The 20,926-nt window shown below is 35.0% G+C and overlaps 1 protein-coding gene across 4 annotated transcripts in view; it reads left to right on the top strand.

The window, feature by feature from the left end:
- Window positions 1–20,926, top strand: part of RPRD1A (regulation of nuclear pre-mRNA domain containing 1A) — a 69,442-nt gene that overhangs the window by 14,835 nt on the left and 33,681 nt on the right. For 3 of the 4 annotated variants that reach the window (XM_060613628.3, XM_060613627.3, XM_060613631.3), the window contains exons 2-6: window positions 8,647–8,776; window positions 11,738–11,844; window positions 11,925–12,022; window positions 14,972–15,098; window positions 15,207–15,382. In XM_060613628.3, the coding sequence (XP_060469611.1) occupies window positions 8,647–8,776; window positions 11,738–11,844; window positions 11,925–12,022; window positions 14,972–15,098; window positions 15,207–15,382 (638 nt within the window). Of the gene's footprint in view, window positions 1–8,646; window positions 8,777–11,737; window positions 11,845–11,924; window positions 12,023–14,971; window positions 15,099–15,206; window positions 15,383–16,652; window positions 18,765–20,926 lie in introns of those variants that run through there. The other variant, XM_060613630.3, reaches the window with a different exon arrangement.

The following is a 20,926-nucleotide window of genomic DNA, read 5'->3' as shown; positions in this document are numbered from 1 at the left end:
CGAGAGCTCATTTTGTATTGTTCTTTGGGTTGCAAGGTCCCTAGCCTGTCTGCTGCCTTTTTTCTTCTTATATTTGTTTTAGTTATAATGCCCAGGATTTATAGTTGTACTTTCCAAGAAAAATAGGGAAAACTACATCTGCTCTTATCTTCCTGGAAGCAGATGTTCCCTACAAAACTGGTCTTTATATTGGAACTGGGACACATCAGTTTTACTGGTATTTTTACTAGTATTTTCTTGTCCGAGATATTATAAGATACTTTCTGGTTTGCATCTGGTATTAGTATTTTAATAAGCTTATTTTAATATAACTGCTAAACAGTTCTACTTTTTATTGTTTTAAAACACACACTTGTAAAATTTAAAACAGCACAGTAGTATGTAAATTGCTAAGTAAAAATGTATTGCAAAGAGGCCAGTTATCCCCAAATTAATTTATAAGTTCAGGGCAGTTTATAAGAAATGTGTTCTTTTACAAGACATTTTACAAGGCAAGGTCTTTTATAAGACCTCTAAATCTAGGGGCACCTGGGTGGCTGAGTTGGTTGAGCATCTGACTTCGGCTCAGGTCATGAGCTTGCCATTCGTGAGGTCAAGCCCTGTACCGGGCTCTGTGCTGACAGCTTGGAGCCTGGAGCCTTCTTCAGATTCTGTGTCCCCCTCTCTCTCCACCCCACCCCTGCTTGTGCTCTGTCTCCCTCTGTCTTTCAAAAATGAATAAACATAAAAAGGTTAAAAAAAAAAAGACCTCTAAATCTAGAGGTCATTGGGAAAAGTAAATGTGGAGGAACAGCCAAGGCAATTTTTAATTTTTGTTTTGTGAATTTTGACAGTTTTGAAGGGAAAACAGTAATGGAGGTATTGTGCACAGACTGTGAAGGCACTGAAGGTAGAAGAGTGTGATGTTGATAACAGAAATAAAAATATATGTGGAAGGAACAGACCAGAGATTTATGAGGAAACCCATTTTATGTAGTAATTTGGTAATCATTAATTTGGTAAAGTAAGCACTTTAAATTCATGCGGAAAAGGCTAGAATATGAAATGATTCTTAGGTTTCTACTTGATACCATATATAAAGTTAAAGATACAACACTGAAAAAAAAATCACCTGTGGAATCCTGTAAGGAAAACATGTTTATAGTTATTTCTAGTCTTGCACTGTGCAAAGATTTTCTAAATAAGGTCCAAGAGGTCTTGTAGGAAATAGATTTGGCTAATAAAATTATAAAATCATTGAATATGGAAAATACCAAATTTCAGTGCCTAGTTATAAGGAAATAGTCAGTGCATATATTTTTTAATACAAATATAATTAACATACAGTGTTACAGGTTTACAGTCTGATGATTCAGTAATTCTATATATTTCTCTGTGCTCATCGAAATAAGTGTACTCTTAATCCCTTTTATCTATTTCATCTACCCACCCACTCTCTTCCCCTTGGCAATCATCAGTTTGTTCTCTGTATTTATAAGTTTGGTTTTGTGTTTGTCTCTTTTTTTCTTTGTTTCTTAAATTCCATATATGAGTGAAATCATATGGTATTTTTCTTTCTCTGACTTATTTAATTTAGGAGTATACTCTCTGGGTCCATCTGTGTTGCGAATGGCAAGATTTTATCCTTTTTTTATGGCTGAATAATACTCCATAGTGTATCCATCATCTTTATCCACTCATCCACCAGTGAACACTTGGGTTGCTCCCATATCTTGGCTATTGTAAATAATGCTGCAATAAACATAGGGGTGCGTAGATCTTTTTGAATTAGTGCTTTTGTTTTCTTTGGGTAAATATCCCCGTATTGTTTTCCACAGTGGCTGTGAGAATTCCACAATATTATTTTTAAAACGTTATTCTTAAAGGAGCAAAAAATTTTTAGTCTCCATCCTACTGTAGTGGCATAATGTGAACAAACCATATAGTGTGTATTCTAACAGAACTCTTCCATTTGACAGTGTCCTTTATAGTGGTCTGATGGTTCAGGATGAAGTTTGTTCTTTTTAAGATTTAAAAAATTCATTTGTTGCATATATCAAAATAAAAAAATTTAAAGTTACTTCAGGAACTTGAATTGATTTTAACCTATTAGACTGGGAAAGATGTCCATTTGTTTGGGTGTAGGTGGAGGTGTGCCTGTTTGTTTGTTTTTACCAAACATTGAAATAGGAGAGACCATTGATAAATACACCTACAGGACAAAGTCATATTGGTGGAGGAGCACTGAGTCAGCACTACCCAAAAGGCGTTTTCAGCATGTAGGTTCAAGTTAATTGTTTAATATACCAACACATGAGTTGTTGGTAACTCTTGACACACACGCCTCCCCAAATTACTTCTTGGTCTTCCCTCAAAGTAGGTCTGTCTGTTGTGTGTTTGTGTTTGTGTGAATATGTATAACTTAACACTACGTCTGAGATGTCTGTTTGAGATAATTTTGCATATCAGTATGTAAATATCTCATTTTTGAACAGTTGTAGGATATTGGATTATATGGATATAGCATGATTTATTTAGTTATCTTTTTCTTGTTGTTGTCATGAGTGTCCTTAATTATTTCTGTGTGCATTTATGAGAATATATCCATAGGGTAAATTCCTAGACATGAAATTTGCAGGGTCAGGGGATTGTGTGTTTACATTTTTCATCGATACTGCCAAATGATTTTTCTGAGAGGTTGCAGTAATTTATTTATTAACCACCAATGTCTGAAGTTGTCTAAAGGTGATAATCTTACTCATGCTTTTGCCAACTTTAGTGTCAGACTTCCATCTTGGTCATTTTAATAGGTGGAAAATGATGTTGGTTTTAATTGCTTAGTATTTGTGTTTCTTTGACCTTTCCATTCATACTAGCCCATTTTTCTATAGGTTATTGATTTGTGAGAACTCTAGAATGGAGGGGGAGATAAAAATATTTGAATTCAATACATTGAAAATAAGCAAGATTAGCTAGATCTGTAAGAAAGTTTGTCTTTCATAATCTGAATTTGAAGTTGAGGTTTATGAGAGCAGTGTGATTTAATTATTTCCTTGTTCCCATCTTCTGTTATGTTGGGCAAGGTAAAGACCAGGAGCCAACTTAGTAGAACAGATAATTAAAGGCACAGGTCTAGGCCAAAAGTTATTTAGTAAATAGCTGAACAAATTTTGAATCGACTGCTGGGCTTGATTCCATAGATTGGTAGATGAGAGTGACAGTTGTTGCTTTCAATGGAACTTAGTTGTGTTGGGAAGCATTAGATTAAATAAAAATGATATCTTTGGGATTAAGTGTTCAAAGTAAAGTATGGGGTGCTCCGAGAGCATATCAGAGTTGCCTGACCTGTGTGTACTAGGTGGTCAAGGGAAACCAGAAGAACTTATTAACTGAGGTCTAAAGGATGGGTAGGAGTTGGGGAAGTTAGAGGAGGCATTGTATTGGGCATGAAGAGAGTAGTATAGATGGCAGAGACAGACATTTTTGGGCCTTTGGTTCATATTAAGGATTTAAAATATTATCTGGAGAATAATAGAAAATCTTTGAAGGATTTTAAAGCAAAGGGTGGGCTGCCAAAAATCTGAGGCACTGTGGCAATGGTGCAGGAATACGCTGGCTTTATCCACCTCGTTTTTCACCCACCTCAGCTGTTAAGCAGCCAGCTGCAGCTGGTCCTGTCTGGGACAGAATCCATTCAGGAATCACCTGTGGATTATACAGTTTCTGTGACAAAGAAAATTAGTTTCTGCCATATAACCAACTATTTATATAAGCATGTCTTCTAGTCTGTAGTGATAATCAGTTTACCAGGGAAATAAATGAGGCTGTCCAACATTCAGTAGTAAGTCTTTAATAGAATTTTATTTCAAGGTAATGGCTTTTCTTCTGATTTCTTTCTGTAAGACCTATAGTAATGCTCATTGGTGTGTGTGTGTGTGTGTGTGTGTGTGTGTGTGTGTGTGTGTGTGTATTCAGTTATTTTGTTTGTTTAGAGAGAATATGAGAGCAGGGGAGGGACAGACGGAGAGAGAATCTTAAGCAGGCTTCATGCTCAGTGTAATGCCCCACGTGATCCCACGAATGACTTGAGGCGAAGCCAAGTCTGATGCTCCACCCACTGAGTCACCAGACACCCATTTATTCAGTTTTTTTGCTGCTTCTCCCATTAATAGGGCTTCCTCTGTAAAGTGTTCTTGTGTTAATAGGTAACACAGTAAAATTTTAGCTATTTGTTGTATTTATTGGCATTATTATCTGTGATTTTAAATTTCAGTCCCTGTAAAAACATGGGTGATTAAATTATAATATTCTGTATTATGTCAAAATGAATAGGTATATGGTTTGTACAGTGTAAGAAAATAAGTAATGTTGTTGGTTCCTGATTATGAATAAGTAAAACTGAATTCTGAACTGATTATGAATTAGTGAAACTAGGTGGAATTTATGTAGTACTTTGACTAATTAAGTTTGTTTCATATTGTTTATCTAATAGCCCAGACTCTTCTTTTTGAAGCCTTGTAGTTGATCTTTTTTTTAATTTGAGTTATGTGAATTATGTAACTCTTTCTTACTTGTGTGACGAACTGAACTTGTATTGCCCTTTAGGGGATATGCTTAACATTTTAGGTAATATTATGTCCTCACATATTGGCCAGATTTTATTATTTTTATTTGTTTGTTTTGATGTACCTATTTACATACAAGGTCTGAGGAAAAGGGGCTATACTTAATACCCATAGAAGCTTAAAATTTACAGTTCAGACAGGTGAGATATAAGAAAATGGTTCTTCACAATATAAATATTGATCAGTCTTTAATTGCTTATACTTTATTGGTGCAAATATAGCAGTACAGACACATACAGATACACTGGGACATAATATTGTATTTAAGATTGTTTCCAGTGTTTGTGTGATACATCGTCGGAGAGAAGGAATAAAGAAAGAGAACTTACATTTTTAGTGATGTGACGTATCACGTACCAGTTTATATAGAGCTTACAAGCTCTTGATTGAATAGGAAAGGTTATTTTTGATCTGTGCCCAGCATGGGACACTATTTAAATTGAATGGAAGATTTGGAAAATAAGGAGCCCTGTGACAGTAGAAATAAAGGAAGTGACTAGATCAGACTTGGTTTTAAGCCTTATTGTCAACAGTTTTTCTTTAAGGAATTATGAAATGGTTTGTTGCTCTTTCTGTTAATTTTGTATGCCTTAATAAAAATTTATGGCCCTGTTATTTTCAAATTATCAAAATTCACTTGAAAGTCATTTTTGTAATTTTCTTCTGGAATTGCTTGTTTTGATTAGTTCCTTTAGTTTAATTTGCTCTACATAAAGGTACACCTAGCTTTAAATGAAAGTAAATTTTTTCACTGAAAACTTGGAAAAGAGTATACATTACAGCAGTTTCTAGGTATGTCTCATATTTTAGCCTGGATTCCACAAGGGAAACAAAATGAAAATAATGTCTTGATATTTGTACCCCATACCAAATCCACGCTCCTGGTATGGTTTGTTTTTGGAATACACTGGGAACTGCAATTTGAAATCTTGTGAATTTTTGCTTTAATGTATATTGTAGTAACTTTTCTGCATTAATTTTAAGAGATGGTAGCCCATGGATTTAAAAAATACTGTCAAATACACATTTTTTAATTTGCATAGTAAAGTACCCATAACAGAAGTTACCATTTTAACCATTTCTAAGTGTTTGGTTTATTGGTATTAAGTACATTCACACTGTTATGAAACCATCATCATGATCCATTTCCAAAACTGGAACTTTTCATCTTACCAAGCTGGAACTCTATACCTATTAAACAGTAACTCTCTATGCCTTTCTTCCCCCAGCCCCTGGCAATAACCATTGTACTCTCTGTCTCTGAATTTAACTATTCTAGGTACTTCATATAGCGGGACCATATAGTATTTGTCTTTTTGTGACTGACTTGTTTCACTTAGCGTAATATCCTCTAGGTTCATTCATGTTGTAGCCTGTGTCAGGATGTCCTTTCTTCTTTCTTTCTTTTTCTTTTCTTTCTTTCTTTCTCTTTCTTTCTTTTTTCTTTCTCTTTCTTTCTTTCTTAAAAAAATTTTTTTAATGTTTATTTGTTTTTGACACAGAGACACAGCTTGAGCAGGGGAGGGACAGAGAGAGAGAGGGAGACACAGAATCTGAAGCAGGCTCCAGGCTCTGAGCTATCAGCACAGGGCCCAACGCAGGGCTTGAACTCGTGAACCGCGAGATCATGACCTGAAGTCGGCTGCTTAACTGACTGAGCCACCCAGGCGCCCCAGGATCCTTTCTTTTTAAGGCTGAATAATATTCCATTTGTATTGATGTACCACATTTTGTTCATTTATCTGTCCGTGGATACTTGGGTTGTTTCTACCTTTTGCTGTTGTGAATAATGCTGCTAACATTTTAAAATACTTTGATTGAGTTGCTCCTTGATCTTTTCCAAAGGTAACATTCTCTTTCATTTATAACATAGTCATGAGAGGCATAGTCCAGTTATTAAGAGGGAAGCTTGGGTGTTGGACTTTGGATTCAAATCCTGGCTGATCCCTTCCTGGATATTTCACTGTGGGCAATTAACCCTTTTGATGCCAATTTGTTAAACTGCCAAATGAAGGTGATAATGGTACCTCACATTCCTTGGATTAAATTAGGTATTAAATGTAAATTATACGTAAAGTGCCTAGCGTAGTGTGTAACACATAGTAAAAGTTTGCTGAATGTTACTGTTATTTAGGAAAAGGAGCCCATTGGTTCAGGTACCCATTCAAAGTACTGCAGATGCTCTCCCAATTGGGTAATAACACAAATTTGAATTTTTAAAATCATTTTGATGCTGAGAAGGCAAATACTTGGATTAAGTAATATTAACCTTTCCTTTGGGTAAGATTTTCTTTGGGCAGAGTTAGGTAAAAAAAAAAAAAAAATAGGGTTGAATATTGGGAAAGTTGACATTATTGTCATCTTCATGGGAAAAGGTCCTAGTATCTTCACCAGTTACACTGTATAGTTTATCTAACCAGACAAGCCAAAAACAAATCAGAAGTTGGTCTTTGTTATTGCCATCTCTTTCATATCTCTATTCTATTCCAAGACTTTGAAAAACATGAAAAGTGTGGGGCCACATCTTTAGATAGGCAAACAAGATTCTGCAGCGGATAGCATAGGTTTGTAAAGTCTGGTCATCTCTAACTCAGTATTTTAGTTTCTTGTAAGATCGTGTTACTAGTTTCCCCTCAAGAAAGATGTGAACTCAGAAATGGCTTTTAATTCATTGAACACTTAAACTGAATACTCAAATCTAGAGGACCAAATATAGCCTGCCTGTTTTTGTCTTAAAACCAGTAAGTGGCCACATTAATGGTGCACTGGATTATCATTCCTGACCAGAAGTTTCCTCCATCATTGAATGTGGATGCCACAAAGTACAGTGTTTCTGAATATGATGGTACAACTTTGAATAATTTAGATTTAATTCTAATAAAATTACGTTATGAAAATAGTACAAAAGATTATGTTCAACTAACTAAATTTTACCCATTTGTAAGACTCTTATTTGAGTCATACTTAATAATAAGCCACTTAACCTTGTAACCAGTAAAAATGTATTCTGGCCCATAATTGTTGAAATCTTTTCTGTTCTTTTTAGAAGGATGACTACTCCCACAGAATATAGTGAGTAGGGACATATTTTTGTCAAGATGAATTCGGTTATTTAAGGTCATGTAATTCAAAGCAGGAGAAAATCTAAACTGCCCATTTGGTCTCTCTAACATTTAGTCCGTTAGCTTGGGAAATATTTATTTCATGAACAAAAAATCCATAATTATTGAAGTGATGTTTCTTTCAACCTATTTTACGTTTTGTACTCTTGTTTCACAGTAACTTAATGATCGACTGTAAAGTCAACGTGGGTATGAAAACATTCAAATTCAAGATTTAGGGTACCATTTTAATGGTACCAGTTGCCATCTTACTTTATTTTATTTTTTAAAAAATGTTTATTTATTCTTGAGGGAGAGGGAGACAGAGCATGAGCGGGGGAGGGTCAGAGAGAGGGACACACAGAATCTGAAGCAGGCCCCAGGCTCCAAACTGTCAGCACAGAGCCTGATGGAGGGCTTGAACCCACACATCATGAGATCATGACTTCTGAGCCAAAGTCAGATGCTTAACCAATGAGCCACCCAGGCGTCCCGTCTTACTTTAAATAAGCTTTATTTCAGGTAGTGTTTAATAGTTTTAGCAAAATTTAGTACAGATAGAGTTACAGAGATGCAGTTTTACAGACATGAGGATTCAGTGTATAAAACTATTAATTTGGGAATTGTGATAAGACTAGGAATCAAGGGTAAGTATTTTGGGCAGTTTGGTAAAAGTGCAAGGAAGCAGATTAATTATTGATTTTCTCTGCCTCTTGAGTCCTCTTTTTTCCTCACATGATCCATCTCCAGAAATTATAGAAACCTAGTGAGGTAAAGAATTGTGACTTTGGTAGTAGAATGAGAAGCTAGAGTTGAATATATTACATAAAGGTTAGTAGCCATGTTGTAGTTCTCAAACTGCTTCATTCAGATATTGAGAATGTTTGTCTAACTTAAATGAGGATATTTTAAGTAGATTTTTAAATTTTTTTATTTTTCAGCCAAACCAAACAGGAAGCTTACTTTTCTCTACCTAGCCAATGATGTCATTCAGAACAGCAAAAGGAAGGGGCCGGAGTTTACAAAAGATTTTGCGCCAGTTATAGTGGAGGCTTTTAAACATGTTTCAAGGTATGATAATTGTTTTGGGTACTTGGTAATGTTTTAAATGCATAATATGTCCTTTTGTTAAAATTTACTGTAAGCCATTCAAACAAAAAACAGAGAATGTATTTCTTTGAAATTTTCATTTGAAAAGACTTAACTATAAATGGCATTTGTAAATGTGTTAAATACTTTCTGTAAAGGAAAATTTTTGAACTGTCACAAAGTGGTAGGCTTTTGGAGTACTTGAATTAACAATTTTCCTTTAAGAGACCAAAAAAAGCAACTGCCATTTTGGAATGGACTTCATTAAGAATGAATGAGTATTGAATTGAAAATTTGTGTGCTTATAAAGCTGTCTGTTTTCCAGGTATTATTTCTGGATAAACGTTTTACCCTTTACTTGCATATAATTTGAAAGTTTTTTTAGTGTTTGGGTATATATGATAATACTTCAAAGTGTTTTGGAAGTACAGGAATTTATTTAGAATAATTATAAGCCTGTTGAAAAATTTTGCTACAGAAAAGTTCTAAGGGTAAAAGTTGGTGCTTTGGCTTATGCTCTTTTTAAATGCTTATTTCCAAACATATGCAAATATTTGGTAGATTTCTGGGTAAACATTATTGGGGTAGACTGTTAAATCAGTCTAAATTACAGAATTCAGTGGTAAGTGAAGATCTGTGTTGAATGATTTAAGGATGAAAATATGCTCACCACATGCCCAAAAACTTCAGTCATAGTGGATGCATTTTTTAAAAATTACAGTGTATGAAATACTACCATATGTTACTTTCTTAAATGAATATTATTTATCTTTCAATTTAGATACTATCTTACCATCTTTTCAGATGTTGCCATTTTTTAAGAGTTCAGTCCTAGTCCCTCTTCCTATGGTCATATTCTTCGCTTGACCTTTGGGTGATTTCATACACTGCATATATTTAGTTATTACACACCCTAATAACTCAATTAACTGTGAGATCAAGACCGGAGCCGAAGTTGGACGCTTAACTGACTGAGCCATCCAGGGGCCACTGGATGTGTTTTGTTTTAGACCTGTGTGTCTAATTGCCTAAGGAATTTCTAGTTGTATGCTTCCAGACATCTCCGATGGACTCTGTCTCATATTGAATTCACGTCACTGCGCCCTGTCAGACTTGCTCCTCCTTCAGGTTTCACCCAGTGAATGGCAACTCTGTCTATCTGGATGCCCATATGAGAAACTAGGTGTCATCTTAAACTTTCTTTGATAGTGTAATTTATAGTGTATCACATTCTCCTTTCTCTTTCACTCCCCTTATCCATGTAGTATATATAGTTCCCACAGTTTAGATTTTTTCTATAATGTCATTTCTATATAATTTGCAAGAACCTCTAGTGTTGTTTAATCCATTTAGGAAACTAGCCACAGTTGCAGAGCTGATCATAACACTCCCTTGCCTTTGAGTTCTCAAAACTTGATCCCAGAGATCAAGTCTGAAGTCCTGAGCAGGACTTAAGGTGATGATGCTTCTTCATGGCCCTGTCTACATCTTCAGACACATGTCTCACGTTCCTTCCACACACACACACGCTTTATAGTCCACAGTTGAAGCTAACTGAACCTCTTTAAATTCTTTCTCCCTTAAGGCTTTTATATATGTTGCCTCTCCCAAGGAATTCAATAAAATATTTCTTGACCGCCTACTGTGTGCTAGCCCTGACGATACAGTAGTGAATAAGATAAAGTTCTGTCCTAGTGGAGCTTACATTTCAGTTGATGACCAAAGTAGTAACTAGGTGGACAGATGAATATATATTATGCCAGTAGATAAGTAATGTGAAGAAGCAAAGTAAGGAAGAACTAGAGAGTATGACAGTGCTCATGAGAACTTTATCTCATGAGATAAAGAGTGACTATTTTGGAGAGGTGGCATTTGAAGGAAAGGATAAAATGAGACACTTGAGCATCTAAAAGACAAGGATTCTAGGTAGAGGGAATACTTGGCAGAAACAATGAGACAGTTGTGTGCTGGGCATGTTTGAGCATCAGCAGGGAGAATTGTATGGCAGAAGGTATTAAGGGAATGTGGACTGAGAAGTAGCCAGAAAGCAGAACATATCTACCTTATGGTCTGGGATAAGGCTTTTTGGTTTTATTTTTGGTATGATTGATAGCTCTTAGCAGATTCAAGAGCATTATGATTTGATTTACAATAGTAGAGCATAGAGTGAAGAGTAAGAGCTGAGGACTCCAATGAGAAGACTTTAAAAATCCAGACAAGAGGTAATAGCAGTTCAGTCTGCAGTGGTAGTGATGAAGGCAGTAGGACGTGGTTGGGAGTAGTCTGTTTGCCACTTCCTTGATGTTCCAGTCCTCAGATCTCAAATACCGCTTGCTCAGATACCTTTTCTAATCTCTCTTGAACTGGGCCAGATCACTGCATGATGCTTCTCTTTAATACTTGGTTCTTTTTTGTGGCACTTGTAAATAATAGCTGCCATAAAGCTCCATTTGTGTCTCCAGTGTCAAAGATAGTGCCTTGATCAATAAATATTTGTTAAATAAATTTAAAAATCACCTATTTGAAATCTTCTTGGCCTCATAATCAGCCGCCATTAGGTTAAGGGCATCTTCTCTATAAACATCTGTAGCTTGTACAAGCACTTTTTTTGGTAATTTTTTGTTTATTAAGATGTCTGGGAGCACCTGGCTGGCTTAGTTGACAGAGCGTGTGACTATTGATCTCAGGGTTGTAAGTTTGAGCCCTATGTTGGGTGTAGAGATTACCTAAAAATAAAATCTTAAACAAAAATGTCTGTAAACTTTTAAAGGAAGCTGGGAGTATGTCTGTCTTGATCACTTCACTGAACTTCTGATCATATAGTCGTGCTCAGTAAAAATTTGGACTGCTTTTTCTCAGAGAATGAATGTCTGACTGTATTTTAAATCACCATTGCCTTTTCAGTAACACTGTTAATTGTTAATATTTTTATTTTTTCTTTAGTGAAACTGATGAAAGTTGTAAGAAGCACCTTGGAAGGGTATTATCTATTTGGGAAGAAAGGTCTGTTTATGAGAATGATGTGTTAGAACAACTTAAGCAAGCTCTGTGTAAGTGTGTAATCTTTTATCGTGATCTCTCCATTAAAATGTTTCCTTTCATTAAAACTTTTGATGTTCTTTCAATTCAGATGGCGATAAGAAGCCTAGGAAGCGAACTTATGAACAGATAAAGGTGGATGAAAATGAAAACTGTTCCTCTCTGGGATCTCCAAGTGAACCACCACAGGTAGAAGTTTTTCTCTGTTAAGGGAGTTGTGTTACTATTACTTCATGTGGCCACTAAGCTTTATTAATTTTGAGGTTTTACTAATATAAATGGACTTTTATTATAATTCTGAGTGCAAGAAAGAAGCTTTGTGAATATCTCTTCTGATTAACAGATTGCTTATGTTTATTATAGTATGTTGTATGTTTTATATTAGGCAGTTATATTTTACATAGAAAGAGGTTATCTGATTGCTAAGTATGATTAGGTCTGGTGAGATATCTGTCACTTAAATAGTTTCCTTTTAAATAAATAAAACATTGTATGATAAGACCCTTTGTTGTATGATTTAAGTACACTGAGAATGCCATTCTTAGAGATATACAACTGCCCTTTACTGTATTTTTGCTTTTAAACATGTAAAAATGAGTGTTATAGCAGCAAGCATGTACTCATACAGTTCTATGTAACTATATAGAACCATATAGTTCCATGGTAAAATAAGACAGATTAGAGTTATTATCTTAATACCCCATGTCCTCCCAGGTTGGTACAGTATAGCATTCCTTAGCCATCAGATGATTCCAGAAAAACATTTTTAACTTTTAATTATGTGGGCATTGAGTGTTAAAGCTTCCTCCTTCTATGTTTCAAACATATAGGAGGGACAGATAAAATTTAAAAGGAGAAAATGAAGACATAGCCATACTCATAAAACAAGGTAAATATCTTTGTGGACTAGAAATGGTACAGAAGCACAATTCAATATGTGGGCCAGAGCCTGGTTTTTCTGAGCTTTGGTCAGGAAACAGACATGGATTTCCAGAAATAAGTATCCTGTAGGGTAATAAGAACTCACAGTGCTCCATGGGAGTTGGAGGACTGGACCTGAATTCACTGCATGCAACCAGAGGCTGGTTGAAACTCTTTCCCCAGTGAAAGGAGCTAGAAAGAAAGATAGAACCAATCACTGCCTAGAACTTTGTATGTATATTCATAGTAGTACTGGGGAGGCAGAAAGAATCTGACCAAGGTGCTCAGCTGGGACCTGAACCAAACTACCTGTTCACTCATTGATAGGAGGTACTGAAGCCCATATGATCACCAGGGACAAGAGCTTGAATAAAAAAGTAATAAGAACATAATGTTTTGAACAACCAAACCTTAAGGTGTATATTTTTTTCTATTTGGTAATAATTTAAGACAAAGCACTTTGTGCAACAAGCCCTTTTATGATTCCGTGAACAGTATTTTATCTGAGTTTTAGATACAGAGTCTGATCCTTTTTTATTCTCCCTGATGACAGACTAACTCCAGTTGTACTTCTTAGGAGTATCTAGTACTTAAATAAAACACTGTTGCTTTTCATTTTATGATGACTATTTTCAGATTAGTTGTACTGCTTAATTTTCAGTGGTTCAGCTTTGTAGTTACCATTTTGTGTCATTCTTTATAAGAATGACTAAAATTTCTCTTCGTAGGATCCGCTTGAACTCATTTCATTCTCCTCTATTAGAAAGTTGTAGGCTAGTGTTGTTTTCAGACAACTGTGCTTTTTTGTCTGATCTTTGACCCAGCACTAGAAACTTAGAATTAACTCATGTGGGAATGTGAATGTGAGATGAAAGCATGCGTATCGGGACCATAAAGCCAGATGACTTTTCAGAACTTCAGAAAGCTTTAGAACTTTCTAGGACTGATTAAGAAATGACAATATAAAAGTTAATTGGGGCCCACGAGAAAAAAAGCTTCATGATAATCGTCATTGCTCTTAAGCTCACTTTCATTTGTAGGGGGAAGCTCACTTTCATTTGTAGGGGGGATGTATCTTACAACAAAATTATTTTGTAAAATATTAGAATTTTAAAAACATAGTAATGAATTAAAAGCATACATGGGATAGTATATTTATTAGGCGTCATTCATTGTTATCATGCTGGATCATCTACTGTGTGCTAGACCCCAGTGGTAGCATTTTTTTTTTTTTGGTCAGGGAATAGCTTAAAGAAAAATCAGTAACTATCTATTAGTGTCATCTCAATGTATTCACAGAATTGGTTATATCCTATATTTTTCAAGTGTGTGTATAATTTCCTGCTGTTCCAGGAACTAGTCTTAGAGATTAAAAAAAAAAAAAAAAAGGAGGTGGATGGGGATGGAAACCAGTAAAAATAAAATATTCATTTTTCTTTGGAGTAAATTTATAAATATTATGAATTGTGAAATTATCAGCAAAGACTTGCCCTTTCTTCCTAATTATATCTTATATGACAACAGTATAAGTAAATATTCTAATGATAAAATAATTTTTACATTGGTTAAGTGTTATATAAGTATTAGCCGTCAGATATATGGAATTTTGTGATCTCTTAATGATCTTATTAGCAAACTGTAGGATAGTTGAAGATAACCATATTTGAACATATTCCAAAACTACATTGCTTTTGTGCTTTAAGTACATCATTTAGAAATAGACTTTGTGAGACCCTTCTGTGTTGTAGTAGAACATGATTTGTATCCTCCTTCCCTCAATATCTAATATAGTATTAAAAATTCTCATGTATAATAATATAATGAATATGTCATATGTAAAACGTGTAACGTCTAGGTTGAAGTTATAGCCTGCTTTCCCTTCTACCACTGTATGTATTTGGCATATAAATCAACCATGTCACTTTCAGAGCCCAGTAATTATTTTTACACTGTCTCCATTGCTTGAGTATGACTTCTTCAAAGCTGAGGGCCATGTCTTATTTTAGTTTCCAATTTATATATTTCCAATGCCTAACATAGTATAGTTTCTTTTTCTTAATATATGAAAGAAATGGACTATCTTTAAAAGCAGTTTATACTTGAAACTTTAAACAAGTATATAGCCCGTAAGGATAAAGGAATATGAAATAAAATTGAGGTCTTTTGTGTTTGTTTAAGCTTCATTTATTTTGGTTCTAAAGTTGTGTAACTTTTTAGACTCTAGATCTTGTTAGAGCATTACAAGATCTAGAGAATGCAGCTTCAGGTGATGCAGCAGTTCATCAGAGGATAGCGTCTTTGCCTGTTGAAGTCCAAGAAGTATCCCTACTAGATAAAATAACAGGTAAGAAAAGAAAATGTGATCTGGAACTTTTTGGAAGTCAGGGTGAGGGAACGGCATATGGCATTGTTTTTGTTGTGTAATAATTCTATTATTCTGTGCTTTTCTTAGATAAAGAATCTGGAGAAAGGCTTTCTAAAATGGTAGAGGATGCTTGTATGTTGCTGGCAGATTACAATGGCAGATTGGCGGCTGAAATAGATGATAGGAAGCAACTCACTCGAATGTTAGCAGATTTTCTTCGTTGTCAAAAGGAAGCCCTTGCAGAGAAAGAGCATAAATTGGAAGTGCGTAACCTTTTCTTTCTTTAGTGCTTATTTGCTTAATTTATTTTTTGGTAGGAATTTCAAAATATTTCTGTTCCTGTACATTTTGCATATTTTTAGACAGTGGCCCAGGTAAGCTTCTCCTTGCAGGAAAGGGCTTCTTTCTACTTGAACCAAGTCAACCTAAGTAAACTTAGAAATGTGGAATTACAGAAACGGGCTGCTTTTTAAAATTATTGATGTGAAATCCCAGTAATAGTAATTCATCATAAGAGTTTAAACTCTTCAAGAACAAAACTAGTGGGAAAATAGCAGTTAGTATGAAGTCTGGTGTCATCTATAGTAAATTATGGTTGGATTTATTGAATTCCTGTTTAGAGTACATGCAGGCTTTTAGGTATACAGTTAAGAAATAAAAAGAGTTTTTCTGGCATAGAATTTGTTGTGGGTATGCTAGTCCCCTCTCCCAGTCCCTGAACAATTCATCAGTTTTGTTCACAAAGTCAGTCTTCAAGTTACTCTTTTGTTCCATCCCTGATTCTGATGCTTAACATATTGCCACCTCACTCCTGGCTCATACACACCCTTAGGTAGAAAGTCGCTCCTTTAAATTAAATGGTGATTGCTACAGTTGATGAATCTGGAGGTGCAGGGTGAAAAAAGAAACATTCTCATATTTTCTTTGAGCAGAGTAGCTGTTGTTGGGTAGATGGGCCAGATTTGTTTTTGTTTTTGTTTTTTTTAAGAATCTTTTTTGACCAGTTCTTGTTTAAATTGTTTATTGCTGTAGCAATTTCCTATTGTAATTCGATGTAATAGAATTTCTAACTTGTCTGGATCCCTTTATTTAAACCGTTCTCTGTAAATTTGTAGGTCTGTTAGGATACTGCCTTTATTAAGTTGCTTTTAGTAGTGTTCTTGTTTTAGCAGTCTCTATGCCAAAGAGGATTGTCCCTTCTACTTGTGAGACCTGCTGTTTGATCAAGAGCTTTCCCACCCCAAATTCTCAGCTCTTCGTTTAGCATTACCCCTTTTCAGTGTGGAGCAAAGTTGTTAGCACCATGCTCCACCTTTAGAAAGGTTTCCCAATTGTACATAAAAAGGAAAAGGTAAACTGTTTTAAAAAGATACATGTGATACGTAACTTGCCAGTTTTGATCTTGTGATGCAACTTGTCTTAAACCTACTGTACTTGTTTTACTGTTAGCAGAATTAAGGGTAAGTAATGTGCAATTCTTGTCTTTAGTCTTTTGGTATGGTTTCTTTAACTTCTATTGAGCTTCTGTTGCAGGTATTGGACATGGGCGTATCTTCTAACGATGTCATCATCATTAGCATATTCTTCCTGCTAAAAATAAATATCAAACTCCAAAGCCTGTATCGTCTCATGTTTTTGAAGATTTAAGACTGAAACTTTGCTTTTCTACTGTATGCTTTTTCACTTAAGTTGGTTATTTATTACTGGTTACAAAAATAGAATTTATGTTTGAAATGTAAGTGTAGGAATAGATCAGATGTCACCCTCCAGTTACCTCTTTTCCCAGTTCCTTTAAGCTAGATTGTGTAGTTGATAGTTCTGGTGATGAGGTTGATGATAACAGTAACAGTAACATTTACCATGTGTCAGGTGCTATTGTAAGCATGTCACATCTGTCAGCTCATGTAATCCTACATAGCAGGAAGATTTATCCCCACTTTACAGGTAAAGAAACTGAGGCACAGGGAAATTACATAACTTGCCCAAGGTCACAAAGAGATTGTAAATTGTTAAGAACCCAGGGACTCCGCCTCCAAAAGACACATTTGCTTCCAGGTTTTACTTAAAGAAATGTAAGATCAAAGCAAAAACTGAAACCCTATCCAGTTCTTTCTGCTTCCTCTCTCTTCAGAGGAATCTACTCTTCAGAGAAATCACTGTCTTAAAGTATTCTAGGAACGTTTTTGTTTTTCAGCGTGGATATTATCATAGTAAAAAGAGACGACCTAAATTATGCTAAACATGTTTTTACAAGTAAAAAAAAAAATTAGATCTCTGATAAATCAGGAAGTCATTCCACAGAACCTCTGTAAATTATCATTTATAACTGATTTCTTTCTCAGAAGATTATGGAAATGATTTTAGATATTTAGACTTTTTTTGTGTCAAGTAGGTGGCATCACTTTGAAGTTGAGACAGAGAGGTCAAGATTTATGCTTCCCATGTAAGCTGTGATGTCATCAAACAGTTTTCAGTTATCTGCATCTTTGAGCATCACCTGTCATTGACCAGGTATTGATGACTCATTGGTTTTTCGTTTTTTGGTTTTTTTTTTTTTCTTTAAATGGAACAAAAATTTAAAGTATCAGTTCAGGGATTGTCTATTAAATGTTTTTTAAGGAGGTTGCTGTTAAAGCATTTGTAATGAATGAAAAGATGAAGTGTTTTTAAAAATTTTGGGTATTATGAATCATTTTTGGAACTTTAGCTGGTTATTAAGCAGATTACTGTCTAAATGGACTATTAATCTAATTTGTATTTATAAAATACATGTCATAGATTGTTGTAGAAATCATATTTCACCATTTAGAAGTTAAAATTATTGCATTAACTTTTGTTCACCTAGCTTATTTTGGAAGGCATTCATGGATAGGAAACGTAAAGTGACATTTTGATTTTGATACTGTTGGAGAGGGAAAAATACAGAGATCAGAAATTCTTTCACATTCAGTAAGGTAATGTCTTTGATGCTCAATTTTGGATTCTTTTTCATGATGCAGTCAGTATAAGAAAACATGCTTTTATCAAATCCCTATCATGTCATTGTACACTGACAGTGTGCTAGGATTCCATAGAAAATTGTCTAGTTTATGGAGTAGTTTTACATAGAAAATTGGAAATCACAATTCGATTGATGGCTCTTAAATTGTAGTTCTAAAGTTTGGAAGTCAGGATGGACTTCATAGAGGACTGTGTTTATCTTTTGCAGTCTTACATCAGTATATTCTTATTTAGCTCATTTTTAAAAATGAGGCATAATATTAGTTGTATGAATGTTGTTTATTTAAGTCTGTCCCTCTTCTCATGGTGTTAGATTGCAGCCACTGAGTTGCTTTTATTAGTTTTGTGCATTATATATAGTGCTGCAGAGAACATCCCATCCTGGTGATCAGGCCTGTATAGTTGTGCAGGTATATCTGTGGGATTGATTCTTAGAAGCAGAATAAAATAATCTGGGTCCAAGGGAATGTATGTTTAAGTGTTGACAGTATACTCAAGCCCACCAAAGTGTTCTGCCGTTTTAATTTTTTAAATTTTTTTGTGCTGCATCTATTTATGTATGTATGTATGTATGTGTGAATATAGTTGATCCAGTGTTATATTAGTTTCAGGTGTAAAGGCTCTGCCTTTTTTTTTTTTTTTTTTTTTTAATGTTTATTTCTGAGAGAAAGACAAGAGTGTGAGCAGGGGAGGGAGAGAGAGAGAGGGAGACACAGAATCCGGAGCAGGCTCCAGGCTCTGAGCTGAAGTCGGACACTTAACCAGCTGAGTTATCCAGGTGCCCCAGGTTCTGCCTTTTTAAACTCCGTATCGTAGGAGTACATCTTTTCCTGTGTAACCTAGCACTTACTATCGGTGATCTTTTAAATTTTTGCATATCTGATACTTTAAAAATTATTTTTTTGTTCACTCAGATTGGTCATCTTTTAAAAATATTTCTTGCCCGGTGCCTGGGTGGCTCAGTTGCTTGAGCATCTGACTCTTGATTTCAGGGTCGTGAGTTTGGGTCCTGTGATGGGCATGAAGCAGTGTCAGGCATGAAGCCTACTTAAAAAAAAAAAAAAATCTAGCCATTTTTTTCCATTTCAAATTTCCTATATCCTTTAACTACTTTTCTCTTTGGTTCTAAGTTTGTATGTTAATATTTGTCTTTGTTTTTGTAGATTTTGGGCTTTCTGGATATAGTTAAGGTGGTCTTCTTAATTCATTACTGTAAAAATACTTTGCTATTTTTCTTTGTTTTTTCCCCTAATATTTTTATCCATTAGGATTTTTTTTTGTTTATGATGTGACATAGAGATCTAATTGAAAGTGATAGTTGAATGTCCCTTGTCATGTATTAATGATTAATCAATGACTCAGTCTGTCTCTTATTATGTTGTGAAGTGCCATTTCTGTTATACTTAATTCGTGTGTGTGTGTGTGTGTGTGTGTGTGTGTGTGTACACATGGGAATGTAGTTAGTCCCTTTTCTATTCTATTGGCCAATTTGTCTTACCCACCTTTACTTATGCAGATTTTTGTTTGTATTATTTTTGGTATTGTTTGTATCTACAATTTAAATAATGATTATTGTATACATGAATTTTTACTTTCTTCCCACTTTATACATATTTAATAGCTTTCATACTTGATATTTCTCATGCCATTTTGCTAAGTAGATGTTTCTTAATTTACTTGGCCTTTTACCTGTTTCTGAATGTACTGTTTACTCTTGTTATCCTTCCCCTCTATCTGCTAGATGGTATTTTCCTAGATTTTCAAAAGTATTTAATTTCATAAAACTTTATTTTCTCGGGCACCTGGATGGCTCAGTTGATCAATTGTCCAACTCTTGATTTTAGCTCAGGTCGTTATCTCAAGGTTTGTGGGATTGAGCCCCCCGATGCTTAACCTAATTTTCATTTTTTAAATGCTTAAGAAAAATTTTGTTTTACCTGAGGCATTTATTGTTTGTTTGTTTTTAATTTATTTATTGTGAGAGACAGCAACAGCACAAGTGGGTGGAAGGGCTGAGAGAGGGAGAATCCCAAGAGGACTCTGCGTTGTCAGCACAGAGCCCAATGTGGGGCTCAGACTCATGTGAGATCGTGAGCTGAGCCAAAATCAAGAGTTGGACACTTAACCAATTGAGCCACCCAGCTGCCCTTTCCCTAAGATATTTAATGATTAGAAATTTCTAATATTAACTCTCTTACTATAGGAAATAATGTTTTAAATAGTACTGAAAATTTTAAATTAAAATTTTATTGCTGGAGGTGTTTACCTTCATGTAGCAGCTTGAGCTGCTGGTTGTAACAGTCCAAAGGATGGAGAGGAATGGTGGCAGTGGCAGTGTTTGACAGCCTGATTGAAGTTGCTGAGTGGATTACAATGGGGACAAATTTCAATAGGGAAACAGAGCTTAATTAGAAAGTTTCATATTGTGGATAATGTAGGCCTGAACCTTACTTGGTGATAGCACTGAGAAAATAAAGGAGTGGGCGGGATGGGAACAATTGAATCATAATTTAACTGCGTCTGAGCATCGAGAGTAGAAGGAATCAGTGATAAATGAAATTTTGGAAACCATGGGGCAAATGAAACTGGCATTGACTAAAAGGATACTAAAATAAGGGACTAGTTTTGCTGAGGAGGATGATTTGGTTTTAGGCAGGTCAAATTTTTTTAACTTTTTCACTTTCATTTTTGTGCAGTGAGGTATATTATTTTTATTTTTTTCCCAGCTTTATTGAGATAACTGGCATATGAGTGAATTAAAGGGTTTTTTTTTTGGCTTTCTTAAAAAATTGAAATATAGTTGACAC

Source organism: Panthera onca, chromosome D3 (assembly GCF_046562875.1).
Source record: "Panthera onca isolate mPanOnc1 chromosome D3, mPanOnc1 haplotype 2, whole genome shotgun sequence".
In the NCBI taxonomy this organism is placed as follows: Eukaryota; Metazoa; Chordata; class Mammalia; order Carnivora; family Felidae; genus Panthera; species Panthera onca.
Note: the sequence above shows the minus strand (reverse complement) of the source record. Positions and strands in the feature narration are given on the sequence as shown.